This window comes from Salmo trutta, unplaced genomic scaffold, assembly GCF_901001165.1.
Source record: "Salmo trutta unplaced genomic scaffold, fSalTru1.1, whole genome shotgun sequence".
Lineage (NCBI taxonomy): Eukaryota > Metazoa > Chordata > Actinopteri > Salmoniformes > Salmonidae > Salmo > Salmo trutta.
This window is the reverse complement of record NW_021823477.1, coordinates 403,433-422,984: the sequence shown is the minus strand read 5'-3', so window position 1 is coordinate 422,984 and position 19,552 is coordinate 403,433. Positions and strand designations below refer to the sequence as shown.

Sequence of the window (19,552 nt, the reverse complement as noted above, 5' to 3'; positions counted from 1 at the left end):
TTACAATTTTCAAAATGTTACAATAAAATCACAACACACTGTGTGTCCTCAGTCACCTTGTCCTAGAGAGATTTACATGGTTATCAAAACGTCACACCAGGGTGAGCCTAAACAAAACACAGCCCTATGGGAAAAATGAATGGTGGAAAAACGATTGGAACCATTTCCCTGTTTGAACTCTAGTCTGACAGCTCAAACAAAAACACACATTTTCAGTCAAAAACACAAGTCAGAACACAGCCTCTCTATTCTCTCATGTGATTTCGGGTCCTCTGACTGGGAAAATGTCTTTCCACAATGAGAGCAGTGGTATGTCTTCTCCTCCTGTGTATGTGTATGTATTCTTTCATGCTCTTTCAGGTACCTTAACCGGGTAAATCTCTTTCCACAGTGGGAGCAGTGGTACGGCTTTTCTCCTGTGTGTATTCTCTCATGCTCCTTCAGGCTCCCTAACTGGGTGCAACTCTTTCCACAATGGGAACATTGGAAAGGCTTCTCTCCAGTGTGTATTCTCTTATGTGTTCTCAGGCTCCCTAACTGAGTAAAACTCTTTCCACACTGGGAGCAGTGATGTCGTCCTGCTGGTTTGGACATCTCAGGGTCTGGTTCCTCTGAAGGACTTTTCCTGCTGTCAGAAGGAGAGTCTGGTCTCTCTCCTGTCAAAGACAAACAGATTATATAATTAATTAAACAGAGACCTGAATGAAACCTCCACATGATAAAACTTCCTATGATGTTTAATCTAGATTAGATCCCTCAATCACCTGAAGTCAGTTTTCACAAGTATTATTAAACCCACTTCAAAATGCAGGTCGCTGGTGCTTCTTAGGATGTCCAGGCAGGTGATTCACTTCTAACCGAAGTCTTGCAGGTGTTTACATGGTTTTACACATCTGCCAGGTCATCGAAAAATCTAAATTCAGTACCAGTGTATTATATATATAAATCTAATTTCAGTACCAGTGTATATATATATAAATCTAATTTCAGCACCAGTGTATATATATATAAATCTAATTTCAGTACCAGTGTATTATATATATAAATCTAATTTCAGTACCAGTGTATATATATATAAATCTAATTTCAGTACCAGTGTATTATATATATAAATCTAATTTCAGTACCAGTGTATATATATATAAATCTAATTTCAGCACCAGTGTATATATATATAAATCTAATTTCAGTACCAGTGTATTATATATATAAATCTAATTTCAGTACCAGTGTATATATATATAAATCTAATTTCAGTACGAGTGTATATATATATTATTTTGGTTGTTTTTGTTGTTGTACCTTTACCCCTTTTTCTCACCAATTTCATGATATCCAATTGCAACTCCCCTACGGACTCGGGGGAGAGGCGAAGGTCGAGTTCCATGTCTCCTCTGAAACATGACCCTGCCAACCTGGAAGCCAGCCACACCAATGTGTCGGAGGAAACACTGTCCAGCTGGCGACCGAAGTCAGCGTGCATGCTGACCGCCACAAGGAGTTACTAGAGCGCGATGGGACAAGGACGTCCCGGCCGGCCAAACCCTCCCCTAACTTGGACGACGCTGGGCCAATTGTGCGCTATGGGACTTCCGATCACAGCCGGTTGTGATACAGCCTGGATTAGAACCAGGGACTGTAGTGGCGCCTCTAGTGACGCCAATGACAAGCATACCCATAACATGATGCAGCCACCACCATGCTTGAAAATAGGAAGAGTGGTACTCAGTGATGTGTTGGATTTGCCCCAAACATAACGCTTTGTATTAAGGATATAAAGTTCATTTCTTTGCCACATATTTTTGTAGTATTACTTTAGTGCCAACAGTCTCTCTATTCTCTCATGTGATTTCAGGTCCTCTGACTGGGAATGCTTCCTTCTTTTCACTCTGTCATTTAGGTTAGTATTGTGGAGTACCTACAATGTTGTTGATCCATCCGCAGTTCTCATATCACAACCATTAAACACTGTAACTATTTTAAAGTCCCCATTGGCCTCATGGTGAAATCTCTGAGCGGTTTCCTTCCTCTCCAGCAACAGAGTTAGTGACTGGGTATATTGATACACCATCTAAAGTGTCATTAATAACTTCACCATGCTCAAAGGGATATTCAATGTCTGCTTTTTTTTTACCCATCCACCAATACATGCCCTTCTTTGCGAGGCGTTGGAAAACCTTCCTGGTCTTTGTGGTTGAATCTGTGTTTGAAATTCACTGCTCGACTGAGGGACATTACAGATAATTGTATGTGTGGGGTACAGAGATGAGGCAGTCATTCACAACTCATGTTAAACACTATTATTGCACACAGTGAGTCCATGCAACTTATTATGTGACTTGTTAAGTAAAATCTTTACTCCTGAACGTATTTAGGCTTTTAATTAAATTTGTAAACACTTCCAAAAACATAATTCCACTTTGACATTATGGGGTATTGAATCCATTTAACCCCAGTATCTCTACTTGCACATTCATCTTCTGCACATCCTACCATTCCAGTGTTTAATTGCTATATTGTAATTACTTCGCCACTATGGCCTATTTATTGCCTAACCTCTCTTATCCTACCTCATTTACACATGCTGTATATAGATTTTTCTACTGTATAATTGATTGTATGTTTGTTTATTCCATGTGTAACTCTGTGTTGTTGTATGTGTCGAACTGCTTTGCTTTATCTTGGCCAGGTCGCAGTTGCAAATGAGGACTTGTTATCAACTAGCCTACCTGGTTAAATAAAGGTGAAATAAAAATAAATAAAAATAATTTTTACATTTAGGCTGTAACACAATGAAATGTGGGACAAGTCAAGGGGTGTGAATACTTTCTGAAGACACTGTATATATAAAACTCCCCCCACACAGCAATCTAATAGCATCAGTAAAATCTGTTGAAATTAAACCACAGATAAATATACCTAACAAAGTACATCTATTAAACAATACATCACAACACATACATCAGAAATAGTTACACATTATAGAGATCCATTCATGGATGTTCAGGTCTGTTGGAAAAACGTTCAGAAATGTCCACTGCTGATTTTTTCCAGGTGTCCATAGCAGACACCCTGGCCCTATGAATCCTGGCCGTGGACAAATTCTCAGTCAGAAACACAAGTCAGAACACAGCCTCTCTATTCTCTCGTGTGATTTCAGGTCCTCTGACTGGGAAAATGTCTTTTCACAATGAGAACAGTGGTATGTCTTCTCCTCCTGTGTATTAGTATGTTGGAAAGGCTTTTCTCCTGTGTGTTTTCTCGCATGCTTTTTCAGACTCCCTGACCACCTAAAACTCTTTTCACACTGGGAACATTGGAAAGGCTTTTCTCCTGTGTGTATTCTCTCATGCGTTTTCAGGCTCACTAACCACCTAAAAGTCTTTCCACAGTGAGAACAGTGATAAGGCTTCTCTCCAGTATGTATTCTCTCATGCTTTTTCAGGACCCATAACCACCTAAAACTCTTTCCACAGTGGGAACAGTGATAAGGCTTCTCTCCCGTGTGTGTTCTCTCATGCCCAACCAGGGCTCCTAACTGAGTAAAGTTCTTCCCACAGTGGGAACAGTGGTAGGGCTTTTCTCCTGTATGTATTCTCTCATGCATTTTCAGGCTCCCTAACCACCTAAAACTCTTTCCACAGTGGGAGCAGTGGTGTTGGTTAGGTGTCTCTGGGTCTGTTTCCTCTGAGGAACTATTCCTGCTGTCAGAGTCTGGTCTCTCTCCTGCCAAAGACAAACCGAGTATCTAGTTAAACAGAGACCTGAATGAAACCTGCATTAAATAAAAATGTCTTCCTATGAGGTTTAATCTAGACTAGATCCCTCAATACCCTGAGGTCAGTTTTCACAACATTACATCATTAATAATAAACTTGGTGACGGTGAGATTTAAAAACAAATGATGTAGAGCTCCAAATCTAATCTCTCAGGGAATGTCATGATGTCATAATGATAGATAATGTCATGTTTATAGGCTGAGCAGAGCTCTATAATAATAGATAATGTCATGTTTATAGGCTGAGTAGAGCTCTATAATAATAGATAATGTCATGTTTATAGGCTGAGCAGAGCTCTATAATAATAGATAATGTCATGTTTATAGGCTGAGCAGAGCTCTATAATAATATATAATGTCATGTTTATAGGCTGAGCAGAGCTCTATAATAATAGATAATGTCATGTTTACAGGCTGATCAGAGCTCTATAATAATAGATAATGTCATGTTTATAGGCTGAGCAGAGCTCTATAATAATAGATAATGTCATGTTTATAGGCTGATCAGAGCTCTATAATAATAGATAATGTCATGTTTATAGGCTGAGCAGAGCTCCATAATAATAGATAATGTTTATAGGCTGAACAGAGCTCTATAATAATAGATAATGTCATGTTTATAGGCTGATCAGAGCTCTATAATAATAGATAATGCCATGTTTATAGGCTGAGCAGAGCTCTATAATAATAGATAATGTCATGTTTACAGGCTGAGCAGAGCTCTATAATAATAGATAATGTCATGTTTATAGGCTGAGCAGAGCTCTATAATAATAGATCATGTTTACAGGCTGAGCAGAGCTCCATAATAATAGATAATGTCATGTTTATAGGCTGAGCAGAGCTCCATAATAATAGATAATGTTATGTTTATAGGCTGAACAGAGCTCTATAATAATAGATAATGTCATGTTTATAGGCTGAGCAGAGCTCTATAATAATAGATAATGTCATGTTTATAGGCTGATCAGAGCTCTATAATAATAGATAATGTTATGTTTATAGGCTGATCAGAGCTGTATAATAATAGATAATGTCATGTTTATAGGCTGAGCAGAGCTCTATAATAATAGATCATGTCATGTTTTAGGCTGAGCAGAGCTCTATAATAATAGATAATGTCATGTTTACAGAATGTGCAGAGCTCTATAATAATAGATCATGTCATGTTTATAGGCTGAGCAGAGCTCTATAATAATAGATCATGTTTATAGGCTGAACAGAGCTCTACAATAATAGATAATGCCATGTTTATAGGCTGAGCAGAGCTCTATAATAATAGATCATGTCATGTTTATAGGCTGAGCAGAACTCTACAATAATAGATAATGTCATGTTTATAGGCTGAGCAGAACTCTATAATAATAGATAATGCCATGTTTATAGGCTGAGCAGAGCTCTATAATAATATATATTACTAGTGTTAAAGGCTGCAGTTGATCCATTGTTATTAACGTTTTGTTGGTGGCCCACTTCATCTCTAAAGTAATAATTACCATCTTTTCTAAATGATAATTCTTTAGTTTAGCCTTTCCTTGAAATGGCTTTTTTGCCCATGTTTTTTGTCGACTAACAAACGTTTGCTAATATGTTCAGTCTCCCCAAAGCGCTTGTCCTTTTGCTAATATCTTCAGTCTCCCCAAAACGCTTGTCCTTTTGCTAATATCTTCAGTCTCCCCAAAACGCTTGTCCTTTTGCTAATATGTTCAGTCTCCCCAAAACGCTTGTCCTTTTGCTAATATGTTCAGTCTCCCCAAAACGCTTGTCCTTTTGCTAATATGTTCAGTCTCCCCAAAACGCTTGTCCTTTTGCTAATAAGTTCAGTCTCCCCAAAACGCTTGTCCTTTTGCTAATATGTTCAGTCTCCCCAAAACGCTTGTCCTTTTGCTAATATGTTCAGTCTCCCCAAAACGCTTGTCCTTTTGCTAATATGTTCAGTCTCCCCAAAACGCTTGTCCTTTTGCTAATATGTTCAGTCTCCCCAAAACGCTTGTCCTTTTGCTAATATGTTCAGTCTCCCCAAAACGCTTGTCCTTTTGCTAATATGTTCAGTCTCCCCCAAAATGCTTGTCCTTTTGCTAATATGTTCAGTCTCCCCAAAACCACTGTCCTTTTGCTAATATGTTCAGTCTCCCCAAAACGCTTGTCCTTTTGCTAATATGTTCAGTCTCCCCAAAACGCTTGTCCTTTTGCTAATATGTTCAGTCTCCCCAAAACGCTTGTCCTTTTGCTAATATGTTCAGTCTCCCCAAAACGCTTGTCCTTTTGCTAATATGTTCAGTCTCCCCAAAACCACTGTCCTTTTGCTAATATGTTCAGTCTCCCCAAAGCGCTTGTCCTTTTGCTAATATGTTCAGTCTCCCCAAAACGCTTGTCCTTTTGCTAATATGTTCAGTCTCCCCAAAACGCTTGTCCTTTTTCTAATATGTTCAGTCTCCCCAAAACGCTTGTCCTTTTGCTAATATGTTCAGTCTCCCCAAAACGCTTGTCCTTTTTCTAATATGTTCAGTCTCCCCAAAACGCTTGTCCTTTTGCTAATATGTTCAGTCTCCCCAAAACGCTTGTCCTTTTGCTAATATGTTCAGTCTCCCCAAAACGCTTGTCCTTTTGCTAATATGTTCAGTCTCCCCAAAACCCTTGTTCTTTTGCTAATATGTTCAGTCTCCCCAAAACGCTTGTCCTTTTGCTAATATGTTCAGTCTTCCCAAAACCACTGTCCTTTTGCTAATATGTTCAGTCTCCCCAAAGCGCTTGTCCTTTTGCTAATATGTTCAGTCTCCCCAAAACGCTTGTCCTTTTGCTAATATGTTCAGTCTCCCCAAAACGCTTGTCCTTTTTCTAATATGTTCAGTCTCCCCAAAACGCTTGTCCTTTTGCTAATATGTTCAGTCTCCCCAAAACGCTTGTCCTTTTGCTAATATGTTCAGTCTCCCCAAAACGCTTGTCCTTTTGCTAATATGTTCAGTCTCCCCAAAACGTTTGTCCTTTTGCTAATATGTTCAGTCTCCCGATAACACATGTCCGTTTGCTAATATGTTCAGTCTCCCCAAAACCACTGTCCTTTTCATGTCAATAATGCTTCTTATTTTATGTATTTCTCCAACATTATTTAGAAATCTGCGTTTTGCGAGTATACACACTCTACACAAGGCCTACAATAGACACACGTCAAAAGTTTCATTTATATCTTGTTTGCCATTCTGTGAGACAATTAAGTTGTGATTTTGTGGTGGGGGGGGGTACTCTGATGGTATACACATGTTACAGTTAAGCAATAAGACCAGAGGAAGTGTGGTATATGGCCAATATAGCATGGTTAAAGACTGTCCTTATGCACAACACAGAGTGCCTGGATACAGAACTTAGCCGTGGTATATTGGCCATCTATCACTGAGGTGTCTTATTGCTATTATAAACTGGTTACCAACGTAATCAGAACAGTAAAAATACATGGCCTGATATACCACGGCTGTCAGCCAATCAGCATTCAGGGCTTTAATCACCCATTTTAAAATGTAGCTTTAACATTATATTATAACATGAATTGCTATAGAACAGAACAACATTTTCAAGTATAGAATTTCAGTAGCATGCTGCTTTAAAACAACACATTCGTTCAAAACAGTTGGACAGTTAGAGCCCGTTTTTAAGACAGTACTTACTGATGGTAATCAGATCTCCTGACTCCTCTGTCAATATGACCGTTCTCTCCCTCTTTCTCCTCCTTCACTCCAAAAACTGCATCCTCCTCTTTCTCTTCCTCCTCTTCTTTTACTGTAACATCCTCCTCCTCTTTCACTCTGAACGCGTCTTCCTCTTCTTTCACTGTAACGTCTTTCTCTTCTTCTTTCACTGTAACAGCCTCACCCTCTACTTCTTGTTTTACTGTAACATCCTCCTCTTCCTTCTCCTCTTTCACGACAATGTTCAGCCACAGACCTTCTTTCTCCGCCCAGCAGACCTCTTCTTTAGCAGGCGAGGAATACATCAGTGAGCTCATGGTCGGGGATGTTAGCTAGCTAGCTAGTTAGCATGAGCGACTAGTTTAGTGCTAGGCTAACTTATCAAGCCAGCTAGTTGACTAACAATGTACCTATAACATTTAAATGGGGGCAATTAACTAGACGTCAGAAGTATATTTAAAATACAGAGGCAAATATGCACAGAAAAAGTCTAAATGTTTCGGCTGTTGGCTACCAAGGTGGCTGACTCGTTGTTGTTGATCCGTTCCGTCCACTAGATTATACGTCACGCTGCAGCATCTCCTGAAACACGCACATCGCCGTCTGCTGACTGGAGGGAAACGCAGTTGAGGATCACATTTTATTTTCAGACTAAGATTATTTTACATGGATTTAAGGAAATAATACTATTATATTGAGACATACAAAGACAGGAATGTGGTGATTGATTAGTGCGAATAAAAAATGTTTACTACAGCACATTTAAGGCAGTTTCATTCAGTCAAACAACATATAAATAAGTAGCCAGCTACTGTAGGTCTATACTGCTCCTACATGGTGTAACAATACATCATGTAGATGTATATAATGAACAGACTAGGTCTATACTGCTCCTACATGGTGTAACAATACATCATGCAGATGTATATAATGAACAGACTAGGTCTATACTGCCCCTACATGGTGTAACAATACATCATGTAGATGTATATAATGAACAGACTATGTCTATACTGCTCCTACATGGTGTAACAATACATCATGTAGATGTATATAATGAACAGACTAGGTCTATACTGCTCCTACATGGTGTAACAATACATCATGTAGATGTAATAATACTTTTAATAATACTGATGGGAACAGTCATGATGTAGTGAATGTTTTAATAATAAATAATAAATAGCTTGAATCTTTCGGCTATGTTGGCTAGCAAGCTACCGAGGTGGTTGACGAGCTGTTTATGAAGAACCGTCCACTAGATTATACGTCACGCTGCAGCATCGCCTGAAACACGCACATCGCCGTCTGCTGACTGGAGGGAAACGCAGTTATGATACGTTTTTTTAAATTTTCATTTGCAGACAAATGTATTTTCATTCCTTTCATTAAATAATAATATTATATTGAGACGTTCAAATAGAGCAGTGCATATTTTAAGTGAGAATTTAAAACATACTGTCCTTCACATCTGTATTTAAGGTAGTTTCATATTCATTCATTTAAAGAAACCCACTGGTCACACACTGGTTGAATTATCCTCATACAAACCTAACTGTATCCCCAGGCCCTGGTATATCAACAGACTGTATACAAACCTAACTGTATCCCCAGGCCCTGGTATATCAACAGACTGTATACAAACCTAACTACATCCCCAGGCCCTGGTATATCAACAGACTGTATACAAACCTAACTGTATCCCCAGGCCCTGGTATATCAACAGACTGCATACAAACCTAACTGTATCCCCAGGCCCTGGTATATCAACAGACTGTATACAAACCTAACTACATCCCCAGGCCCTGGTATATCAACAGACTGCATACAAACCTAACTGTATCCCAGGCCCTGGTATATCAACAGACTGCATACAAACCTACCTGTATCCCCAGTCCCTGGTATATCACCAGACTGCATACAAACCTAACTACATCCCCAGTCCCTGGTATATAACCAGACTGTATACAAACCTAACTGCATCCCCAGTCCCTGGTATATCACCAGACTGCATACAAACCTAACTGTATCCCCAGGCCCTGGTATATCACCAGACTGTACAAACCTAACTACATCCCCAGTCCCTGGTATATCAACAGACTGTATACAAACCTAACTACATCCCCAGGCCCTGGTATATCATCAGACTGCATACAAACCTAACTGCATCCCCAGTCCCTGGTATATCATCAGACTGCATACAAACCTAACTGCATCCCCAGGCCCTGGTATATCAACAGACTGCATACAAACCTAACTGTATCCCCAGGCCCTGGTATATCAACAGACTGCATACAAACCTAACTGTATCCCCAGGCCCTGGTATATCAACAGACTGCATACAAACCTAACTGTATCCCCAGGCCCTGGTATATCAACAGACTGCATACAAACCTAACTGTATCCCCAGGCCCTGGTATATCAACAGACTGCATACAAAAAGGCACTGAACACAAGTTCTACATCCTTGAATTAAGGGGTTTCACGGGGGTACGGGGTTCCCCTTGTTAGACAAAAAGTAAATCATCTCCAAAATGCTAAGCAGAGTCTCCGGACTCCGGAGACAAAACAAAAGGCCTGATGGAGAGGAGGAATAAACTGGGTCATAGCAGCAGTAGTCTATATACACACTGACTCTCCTAGTGAACAGAATATCACAGGGTCATAGCAGCAGTAGTCTATATACATACTGACTCTCCTAGTGAACAGAATATCACAGGGTCATAGCAGCAGTAGTCTATATACATACTGACTCTCCTAGTGAACAGAATATCACAGGGTCATAGCAGCAGTAGTCTATATACATACTGACTCTCCTAGTGAACAGAATATCACAGGGTCATAGCAGCAGTAGTCTATATACATACTGACTCTCCTAGTGAACAGAATATCACAGGGTCATAGCAGCAGTAGTCTATATACATACTGACTCTCCTAGTGAGCAGAATATCACAGGGTCATAGCAGCAGTAGTCTATATACACACTGACTCTCCTAGTGAACAGAATATCACAGGGTCATAGCAGCAGTAGTCTATATACATACTGACTCTCCTAGTGAACAGAATATCACAGGGTCATAGCAGCAGTAGTCTATATACATGCTGACTCTCCTAGTGAACAGAATATCACAGGGTCATAGCAGCAGTAGTCTATATACATACTGACTCTCCTAGTGAGCAGAATATCACAGGGTCATAGCAGCAGTAGTCTATATACATACTGACTCTCCTAGTGAACAGAATATCACAGGGTCATAGCAGCAGTAGTCTATATACACACTGACTCTGCTAGTGAACAGAATATCACAGGGTCATAGCAGCAGTAGTCTATATACACACTGACTCTGCTAGTGAACAGAATATCACAGGGTCATAGCAGCAGTAGTCTATATACACACTGACTCTCCTAGTGAACAGAATATCACAGGGTCATAGCAGCAGTAGTCTATATACATACTGACTCTCCTAGTGAACAGAATATCACAGGGTCATAACAGCAGTAGTCTATATACATACGGACTCTCCTAGTGAACAGAATATCACAGGGTCATAGCAGCAGTAGTCTATATACATACTGACTCTCCTAGTGAACAGAATATCACAGGGTCATAGCAGCAGTAGTCTATATACACACTGACTCTCCTAGTGAACAGAATATCACAGGGTCATAGCAGCAGTAGTCTATATACATGCTGACTCTCCTAGTGAACAGAATATCACAGGGTCATAGCAGCAGTAGTCTATATACATACTGACTCTCCTAGTGAACAGAATATCACAGGGTCATAGCAGCAGTAGTCTATATACATACTGACTCTCCTAGTGAACAGAATATCACAGGGTCATAGCAGCAGTAGTCTATATACATACTGACTCTCCTAGTGAACAGAATATCACAGGGTCATAGCAGCAGTAGTCTATATACATACTGACTCTCCTAGTGAACAGAATATCACAGGGTCATAGCAGCAGTAGTCTATATACACACTGACTCTCCTAGTGAACAGAATATCACAGGGTCATAGCAGCAGTAGTCTATATACACGCTGACTCTCCTAGTGAACAGAATATCACAGGGTCATAGCAGCAGTAGTCTATATACACGCTGACTCTCCTAGTGAACAGAATATCACAGGGTCATAGCAGCAGTAGTCTATATACATACTGACTCTCCTAGTGAACAGAATATCACAGGGTCATAGCAGCAGTAGTCTATATACATACTGACTCTCCTAGTGAACAGAATATCACAGGGTCATAGCAGCAGTAGTCTATATACATACTGACTCTCCTAGTGAACAGAATATCACAGGGTCATAGCAGCAGTAGTCTATATACATACTGACTCTCCTAGTGAACAGAATATCACAGTGTCATAGCAGCAGTAGTCTATATACATACTGACTCTCCTAGTGAACAGAATATCACAGGGTCATAGCAGCAGTAGTCTATATACATACTGACTCTCCTAGTGAACAGAATATCACAGTGTCATAGCAGCAGTAGTCTATATACATACTGACTCTCCTAGTGAACAGAATATCACAGGGTCATAGCAGCAGTAGTCTATATACATACTGACTCTCCTAGTGAGCAGAATATCACAGGGTCATAGCAGCAGTAGTCTATATACATACTGACTCTCCTAGTGAGCAGAATATCACAGGGGTCAGGCAGCTCAAACTATTGGTTGATCAGCTCACAGACGAACCACAGTGGTAGGATAGTTAAAGGAAAACTCCACCCCAAAACTCTCTTTTGGTATTTGTTTCAGGAAGTCAGTTCCTGATTCTCGGTTGTGACTAGATGGGAGTACAGTTGCGACCGGAAGTGACTTTTCATAGCAGGTTAAGAGAGCAATTTAGCTAACCCCTTTCCTAACCTTAACCTCAGTCTCCTAAACTGCTACATTAATTCTCCTAACCTGCTATGTCCATGAGGCAGAAATATTGGGCTAGTTTGTTTGGCATGGCCAGGTGCCCCGGATGGGTGGCGATTTCACTTAAGGACAAATGGAATGGACTACAATGTGCAAACCCCACCTCCTCTTTACCAGATAGGTGGACACTACAGTACTACTGAGGTGATCAGAGATGGTAACCTCCTCTTTACCAGAAAGATGGACACTACAGTACTACTGAGGTGGATCAGAGATGGTAACCTCCTCTTTACCAGAAAGATGGACACTACAGTACTACTGAGGTGATCAGAGATGGTAACCTCCTCTTTACCAGATAGATGGACACTACAGTACTACTGAGGTGATCAGAGATGGTAACCTCCTCTTTACCAGAAAGATGGACACTACAGTACTACTGAGGTGATCAGAGATGGTAACCTCCTCTTTACCAGAAAGATGAACACTACAGTACTACTGAGGTGATCAGAGATGGTAACCTCCTCTTTACCAGAAAGATGGACACTACAGTACTACTGAGGTGGATCAGAGATGGTAACCTCCTCTTTACCAGAAAGATGGACACTACAGTACTACTGAGGTGATCAGAGATGGTAACCTCCTCTTTACCAGAAAGATGGACACTACAGCACTACTGAGGTGATCAGAGATGGTAACCTCCTCTTTACCAGAAAGATGGACACTACAGTACTACTGAGGTGATCAGAGATGGTAACCTCCTCTTTACCAGAAAGATGGACACTACAGCACTACTGAGGTGATCAGAGATGGTAACCTCCTCTTTACCAGAAAGATGGACACTACAGTTCTATTGAGGTGATCAGAGATGGTAAGTTCCTCTTTACCAGATAGATGGACACTACAGTACTACTGAGGTGATCAGAGATGGTAACCTCCTCTTTACCAGATAGGTGGACACTACAGTACTACTGAGGTGATCAGAGATGGTAACCTCCTCTTTACCAGAAAGATGGACACTACAGTACTACTGAGGTGATCAGAGATGGTAACCTCCTCTTTACCAGATAGGTGGACACTACAGTACTACTGAGGTGATCAGAGATGGTAACCTCCTCTTTACCAGAAAGATGGACACTACAGTACTACTGAGGAGATCAGAGATGGTAACCTCCTCTTTACCAGATAGGTGGACACTACAGTACTACTGAGGTGATCAGAGATGGTAACCTCCTCTTTACCAGATAGGTGGACACTACAGTACTACTGAGGTGGATCAGAGATGGTAACCTCCTCTTTACCAGAAAGATGGACACTACAGCACTACTGAGGTGATCAGAGATGGTAAGTTCCTCTTTACCAGAAAGATGGACACTACAGCACTACTGAGGTGATCAGAGATGGTAACCTCCTCTTTACCAGATAGGTGGACACTACAGTACTACTGAGGTGATCAGAGATGGTAACCTCCACTTTACCAGAAATATGGACACTACAGCACTACTGAGGTGATCAGAGATGGTAACCTCCTCTTTACCAGAAAGATGGACACTACAGTTCTATTGAGGTGATCAGAGATGGTAAGTTCCTCTTTACCAGAAAGATGGACACTACAGTACTACTGAGGAGATCAGAGATGGTAACCTCCTCTTTACCAGATAGGTGGACACTACAGTACTACTGAGGTGATCAGAGATGGTAACCTCCTCTTTACCAGATAGGTGGACACTACAGTACTACTGAGGTGGATCAGAGATGGTAACCTCCTCTTTACCAGAAAGATGGACACTACAGTACTACTGAGGTGATCAGAGATGGTAACCTCCTCTTTACCAGAAAGATGGACACTACAGCACTACTGAGGTGATCAGAGATGGTAACCTCCTCTTTACCAGATAGATGGACACTACAGTACTACTGAGGTGATCAGAGATGGTAACCTCCTCTTTACCAGAAAGATGGACACTACAGCACTACTGAGGTGATCAGAGATGGTAACCTCCTCTTTACCAGGTGTTCGCTGTAATAGCCAAAGCCTATTGAAAACTAAAAAGACTAAAGAAGCAAACTAATTTAAATAAAAAGGTTAAAGGCTCTCAAAACCCTCCAATCAGAAGACCTCTCCTGATGTTCTGACTGACATGTTGTGTTATCTACCATCCAGCCATCCATTCACCCAATCAGAAGACCTCTCCTGATGTTCTGACTGACATGTTGTGTTATCTACCATCCAGCCATCCATTCACCCAATCAGGAGACCTCTCCTGATGTTCTGACTGACATGTTGTGTTATCTACCATCCAGCCATCCATTCACCCAATCAGAAGACCTCTAGTGATGTTCTGACTGACATGTTGTGTTATCTACCATCCAGCCATCCATTCACCCAATCAGAAGACCTCTCCTGATGTTCTGACTGATACGTTGTGTTATCTACCATCCAGCCATCCATTCACCCAATCAGGAGACCTCTAGTGATGTTCTGACTGATACGTTGTGTTATCTACCATCCAGCCATCCATTCACCCAATCAGGAGACCTCTAGTGATGTTCTGACTGATACGTTGTGTTATCTACCATCCAGCCATCCATTCACCCAATCAGAAGACCTCTAGTGATGTTCTGACTGATACGTTGTGTTATCTACCATCCAGCCATCCATTCACCCAATCAGGAGACCTCTAGTGATGTTCTGACTGATACGTTGTGTTATCTACCATCCAGCCATCCATTCACCCAATCAGGAGACCTCTAGTGATGTTCTGACTGATACGTTGTGTTATCTACCATCCAGCCATCCATTCACCCAATCAGAAGACCTCTAGTGATGTTCTGACTGATACGTTGTGTTATCTACCATCCAGCCATCCATTCACCCAATCAGAGACCTCTAGTGATGTTCTGACTGACATGTTGTGTTATCTACCATCCAGCCATCCATTCACCCAATCAGAAGACTTGTCCTGACATCCATTCACCCAATCAGAAGACTTGTCCTGACATCCATTCACCCAATCAGAAGACCTCTCCATCCATTCACCCAATCAGAAGACCTCTCCTGACATCCATTCACCCAATCAGAAGACCTGTCCTGACATCCATTCACCCAATCAGAAGACCCCTCCTGATACGTTGTGTTATGTACCTTCCAGCCATCCATTCAGAATAACTAGTTTCTATAAGTACATAGATATAGATGTATATAATGAATGTCCACTAGTGACTAACATAGTTATATAGAGTTTTATTCAGATAATGTTGCATTAATCAAATCATTTTTACAATCAGCACATTGCGGAATAATAAGGGTTCATACTTGTATTCAACGAATCACATTTTAGACATGATCATGTCTCCAGAGTTAAAAACTAAAACAAAAGTAGAGGCCTATTTTTGAGTTAAATTTCATATAAACAATATGATTTAATGTGCCATAAAACAACAGTCAAACATAAGTCAGAACACAGCCTGTCTATTCTGTCACGTGATTTCAGGTCCTCTGTCCGGGGAAAATGTCTTTCCACAATTAGGTTCCCTAACTAAAACTCTTTCCAAACTGGGAGCTTATCCTCCCCTGTGTGTGTATATCCACATGCCTTTTCAGGTTCCCTAGCTTAGTAAAACTCTTTCCACACTGGGAACAATGGTACGGTTTCTCTTTAGAGTGTATTATCTTATGTATGTTCAGGCTATCTAAGTCAGTAAAACTCTTTCCACACTGGGAGCAGTGGTAAGGATTTTCTCCTGTGTGTGTCCGTTCATGCTTCTTAAGGTCCGGTGTTCTTGAAAATCTCTTTCCACACTGGGAGCATTGGTACGGCTTTTCTCCTGTGTGTGTCCTCTCATGCTTCTTCAGGTTATCTGACAATGCAAAATTCTTTCCACATTGGGAACAGCAGTAAGGCTTCTCTCGAGAGTGTATTCTCTTATGTTGATTGAGGGTCGCTGAATGGGAAAAACTCTTTCCACACTGGGAGCAATTGTGTGATTTTTCCCCTGTGTGTGTCCTCTCATGTGATTTTAAGCTTTCTGACAATGTAAAATTCTTTCCACAACGAGAACAGCAGTAAGGCTTCTCTCCAGAATGTATTTTCTTATGTTTGTTCAGGTTCCCTAAATGGGAAAAACTCTTTCCACACTGGATGCAATTGTGTGGTTTTTCCACCGTGTGTGTCCTCTCATGTGATTTTAAGTTTTGTAATAACCTAAAATTCTTTCCACAATGGGAACAGGGGTAAGGTTTCTCTCCAGTGTGTATTCTCTTATGTTTTTTTAGGTTCCCTAAATGGGAAAAACTCTTTCCACACTGGGAGCAAGTGTGTGTTTTTTCCCCTGTGTGTGTCCTCTCATGTGATTTTAAGTGTTCTGACAGCCTAAAATATTTTCCACAATGGGAACAGGGGTAAGGCTTCTCTCCGGAGTGTACCCTCTTGTGTTTTTTTAGGTTCCCTAACTGCGCAAAACTCTTTCCACACTGGGAGCAATAGTGTGGTTTTTCCCCTGTGTGTGTCCTTTCATGTAATATTAGTTCATGAGTTCGTGAAAATCTCTTTCCACACTGGGAGCATTGGAAAGGCTTTTCTCCTGTGTGTTTTTTTCTCATGCTCTTTTAGGTTCCCTAACTTGGTAAAACTCCTTCCACACAGGGAGCAGTGATGTCGTGTCACTGGTTTAGGAGTCTCTGGGTCTGGTTTCCCTGAAGGACTCTTCCGTCTGTCAAAGGGAAAGTCTGGTCTCTCTCCTGCCAAAGACAAACAAAGTATTTAGTTAAACAGAGACCTGAATGAAACCATATGATAAAACAGTCTTCCTATTGAGGTTTAATCCAGACTAGATATTTCATTATAACACAACATTTGGATCCTGGATGCTGATTGGTTAATAGCCGTTAGTTATTCACAATACTACCCGGGTAATGGCTGTTAACAGTTCTATTTGAATCATGCCTACACATCCACTGTCCCACAGCTCAACCAGGCAATTTATAAACTAATCACCACTGTCCCACAGCCCAACCAGGCAATTCATAAACTAATCTCCACTGTCCCACAGCCCTGCCAGGCAATTTATAAACTAATCTCCACTAGAAAGAATTATCTAGACATTATTACCCCATGATTCTAGCCTAGCATTTGGTTTGCAACAGAGGGGATTCATTAATATTAATTAATATAAGCTCCTATGACCATGGCCGATGGGACAAGAAGAAAATAACAGAATGAAATAACAACAAGCCGAAGTGGCAAACTGAGGAAACAACGAACACTGGTGCTAGTGTGGTCTGATATAGGAACACTGGTGCTAGTGTGGTCTGATATAGGAACACTGGTGCTAGTGTGGTCTGATATAGGAACACTGGTGCTAGTGTGTTCATATATAAGAACACTGGTGCTAGTGTGGTCTGATATAGGAACACTGGTTCTAGTGTGGTCTGATATAGGAACACTGGTGTGGTCTGATATAGGAACACTGGTGCTAGTGTGGTCTGATATAGGAACACTGGTTCTAGTGTGGTCTGATATAGGAACACTGGTGCTAGTGTGTTCATATATAAGAACACTGGTTCTAGTGTGGTCTGATATAGGAACACTGGTTCTAGTGTGGTCTGATATAGGAACACTGGTGCTAGTGTGTTCATATATAAGAACACTGGTTCTAGTGTGGTCTGATATAGGAACACTGGTGTGGTCTGATATAGGAACACTGGTGTGGTCTGATTTAGGAACACTGGTGCTAGTGTGGTCTGATATAGGAACACTGGTGCTAGTGTGGTCTGATGTAGGAACACTGGTGCTAGTGTGGTCTGATATAGGAACACTGGTGCTAGTGTGGTATGATATAGGAACACAACCTATAGGAACACAACCTGTCAGAGGAACACAACTTGCTGATACAGACGCCTCACAAGTCCTCAACTGGCAGCTTCATTAAATAGTACCAGCAAAACACTCCGGGATGCTGGCCTTCTAGGCAGAAGTCATCTGTCCAGTGTCTGTTCTTTTTTCAATCTTAATCTTTTATTTTTATAGGCCAGTCTGAGATATGGCTTATTCTTTGCAACTCTGCCTAGAAGGCCAGCATCCTGGAGTCGCCTCTTCACTGTTGACGTTGAGACTGGTGTTTTGCGGGTACTATTTAATGAAGCTGCCAGTTGAGGACTTGTGAGGCGTCTGTTTCTCAAACAAGACAGTAATATACTTGTCCTCTTGCTCAGTTGTGCACCAGGGCCTCCCACTCCTCTTTCTATTCTGGTTAGAGATAGTTTGCACTGTTCTGTGAAGGGAGTAGTAAATAGCGTTGTACGAGATCTTCAGTTTCTTGGCCATTTCTCACATGGAATAGCCTTCATTTCTCAGAACAAGAATAGACTGACGAGTTCCAGAAGAAAGTTTTGTTTCTGGCCATTTTGAGCCTGTAATCGAACCCATAAATGCTGATGCTCCAGATACTCAACTAGTCTAAATAAGACCAGTTGTATTGCTTCTTCAAATCAGCACAACCGTTTTCAGCTGTGCTAACATGTTGGCATGTGGACTAATATGTTGTTGAGTTGTGTTCTTACACTGGTACAGTCATGCCCTATGAGAGATGTATGACTGCGCATGTGCGAAAATAAATAAAGTGCATTTTCCCCCGTTCTGGTTAAAACACCAATGATGAACATGTGTGTTTATTCCTCCATTAAGTAAACCGGTATTCCTGTCCTGAAGATGTTAGCACCAACATAACATAATTGCAAAAGGGTTTTCTAATGATCAATTAGCCTTTTAAAATGATAAACTTGGATTAGCTAACACAACGAGCATTTGGAACACAGGAGTGATGGTTGCTGATAACGGGCCTCTGTACGCCTATGTAGATATTCCATTAAAGATCAGCCGTTTCCAGCTACAATAGTCATTTAAAATGTCTACACTGTATTTATGATCAATTTGATGATATTTTAATGGACAAAAAAAAATGCTTTCTTTCAAAAACAAGGAAATGTCTAAGTGACCCCAAATGTTTGAACGGTAGTGTATGTTAAGTCACTTTTTGGAAACGGAACGGAGAAAACAAGGGGTAGCTTGCTCTCTACGTCGTCTGATTCTAGACATATCAGTCATCATCCCAGGGCCCTCCGTTGAAGAGGTATTGACGAGCCAACTCCGAATATCCAAAGTTAAAAACTAATTGAAGGCGGTACTTACTGGTGTTACTCAGATCTCCTGTCTC

The 19,552-nt window shown here is 40.9% G+C and overlaps 1 protein-coding gene and 2 long non-coding RNA genes across 3 annotated transcripts; all 3 read right to left on the bottom strand.

Moving 5' to 3' along the window:
• Positions 1-3,342: 3,342 nt before the first annotated feature.
• On the bottom strand, positions 3,343-7,577 carry LOC115191088 (uncharacterized). Its single transcript, XR_003877520.1, has 2 exons — positions 7,441-7,577; positions 3,343-3,726 (listed from the first exon to the last, which is right to left on the bottom strand). It is a non-coding gene; the product is annotated as an uncharacterized LOC115191088 (long non-coding RNA).
• A 1,241-nt stretch (positions 7,578-8,818) lies between these two features.
• On the bottom strand, positions 8,819-10,119 carry LOC115191089 (uncharacterized). Its single transcript, XR_003877521.1, has 2 exons — positions 9,856-10,119; positions 8,819-9,012 (listed from the first exon to the last, which is right to left on the bottom strand). It is a non-coding gene; the product is annotated as an uncharacterized LOC115191089 (long non-coding RNA).
• Positions 10,120-15,561: 5,442 nt separating this feature from the next.
• On the bottom strand, positions 15,562-19,552 carry LOC115191086 (zinc finger protein 135-like). The gene is made up of 2 exons (XM_029749085.1): positions 19,528-19,552; positions 15,562-17,078 (listed from the first exon to the last, which is right to left on the bottom strand). Exon 2 carries the CDS (start codon positions 16,938-16,940, stop codon positions 15,873-15,875), a length of 1,068 nt encoding a protein of 355 aa, XP_029604945.1. The 5' UTR covers positions 16,941-17,078; positions 19,528-19,552; the 3' UTR covers positions 15,562-15,872.

Excerpts from the sequence above, each read along its gene's own strand:
- LOC115191086 (XM_029749085.1), bottom strand. The coding sequence starts at position 16,940 with ATGAGAAAAAAACACACAGGAGAAAAGCCTTTCCAATGCTCCCAGTGT.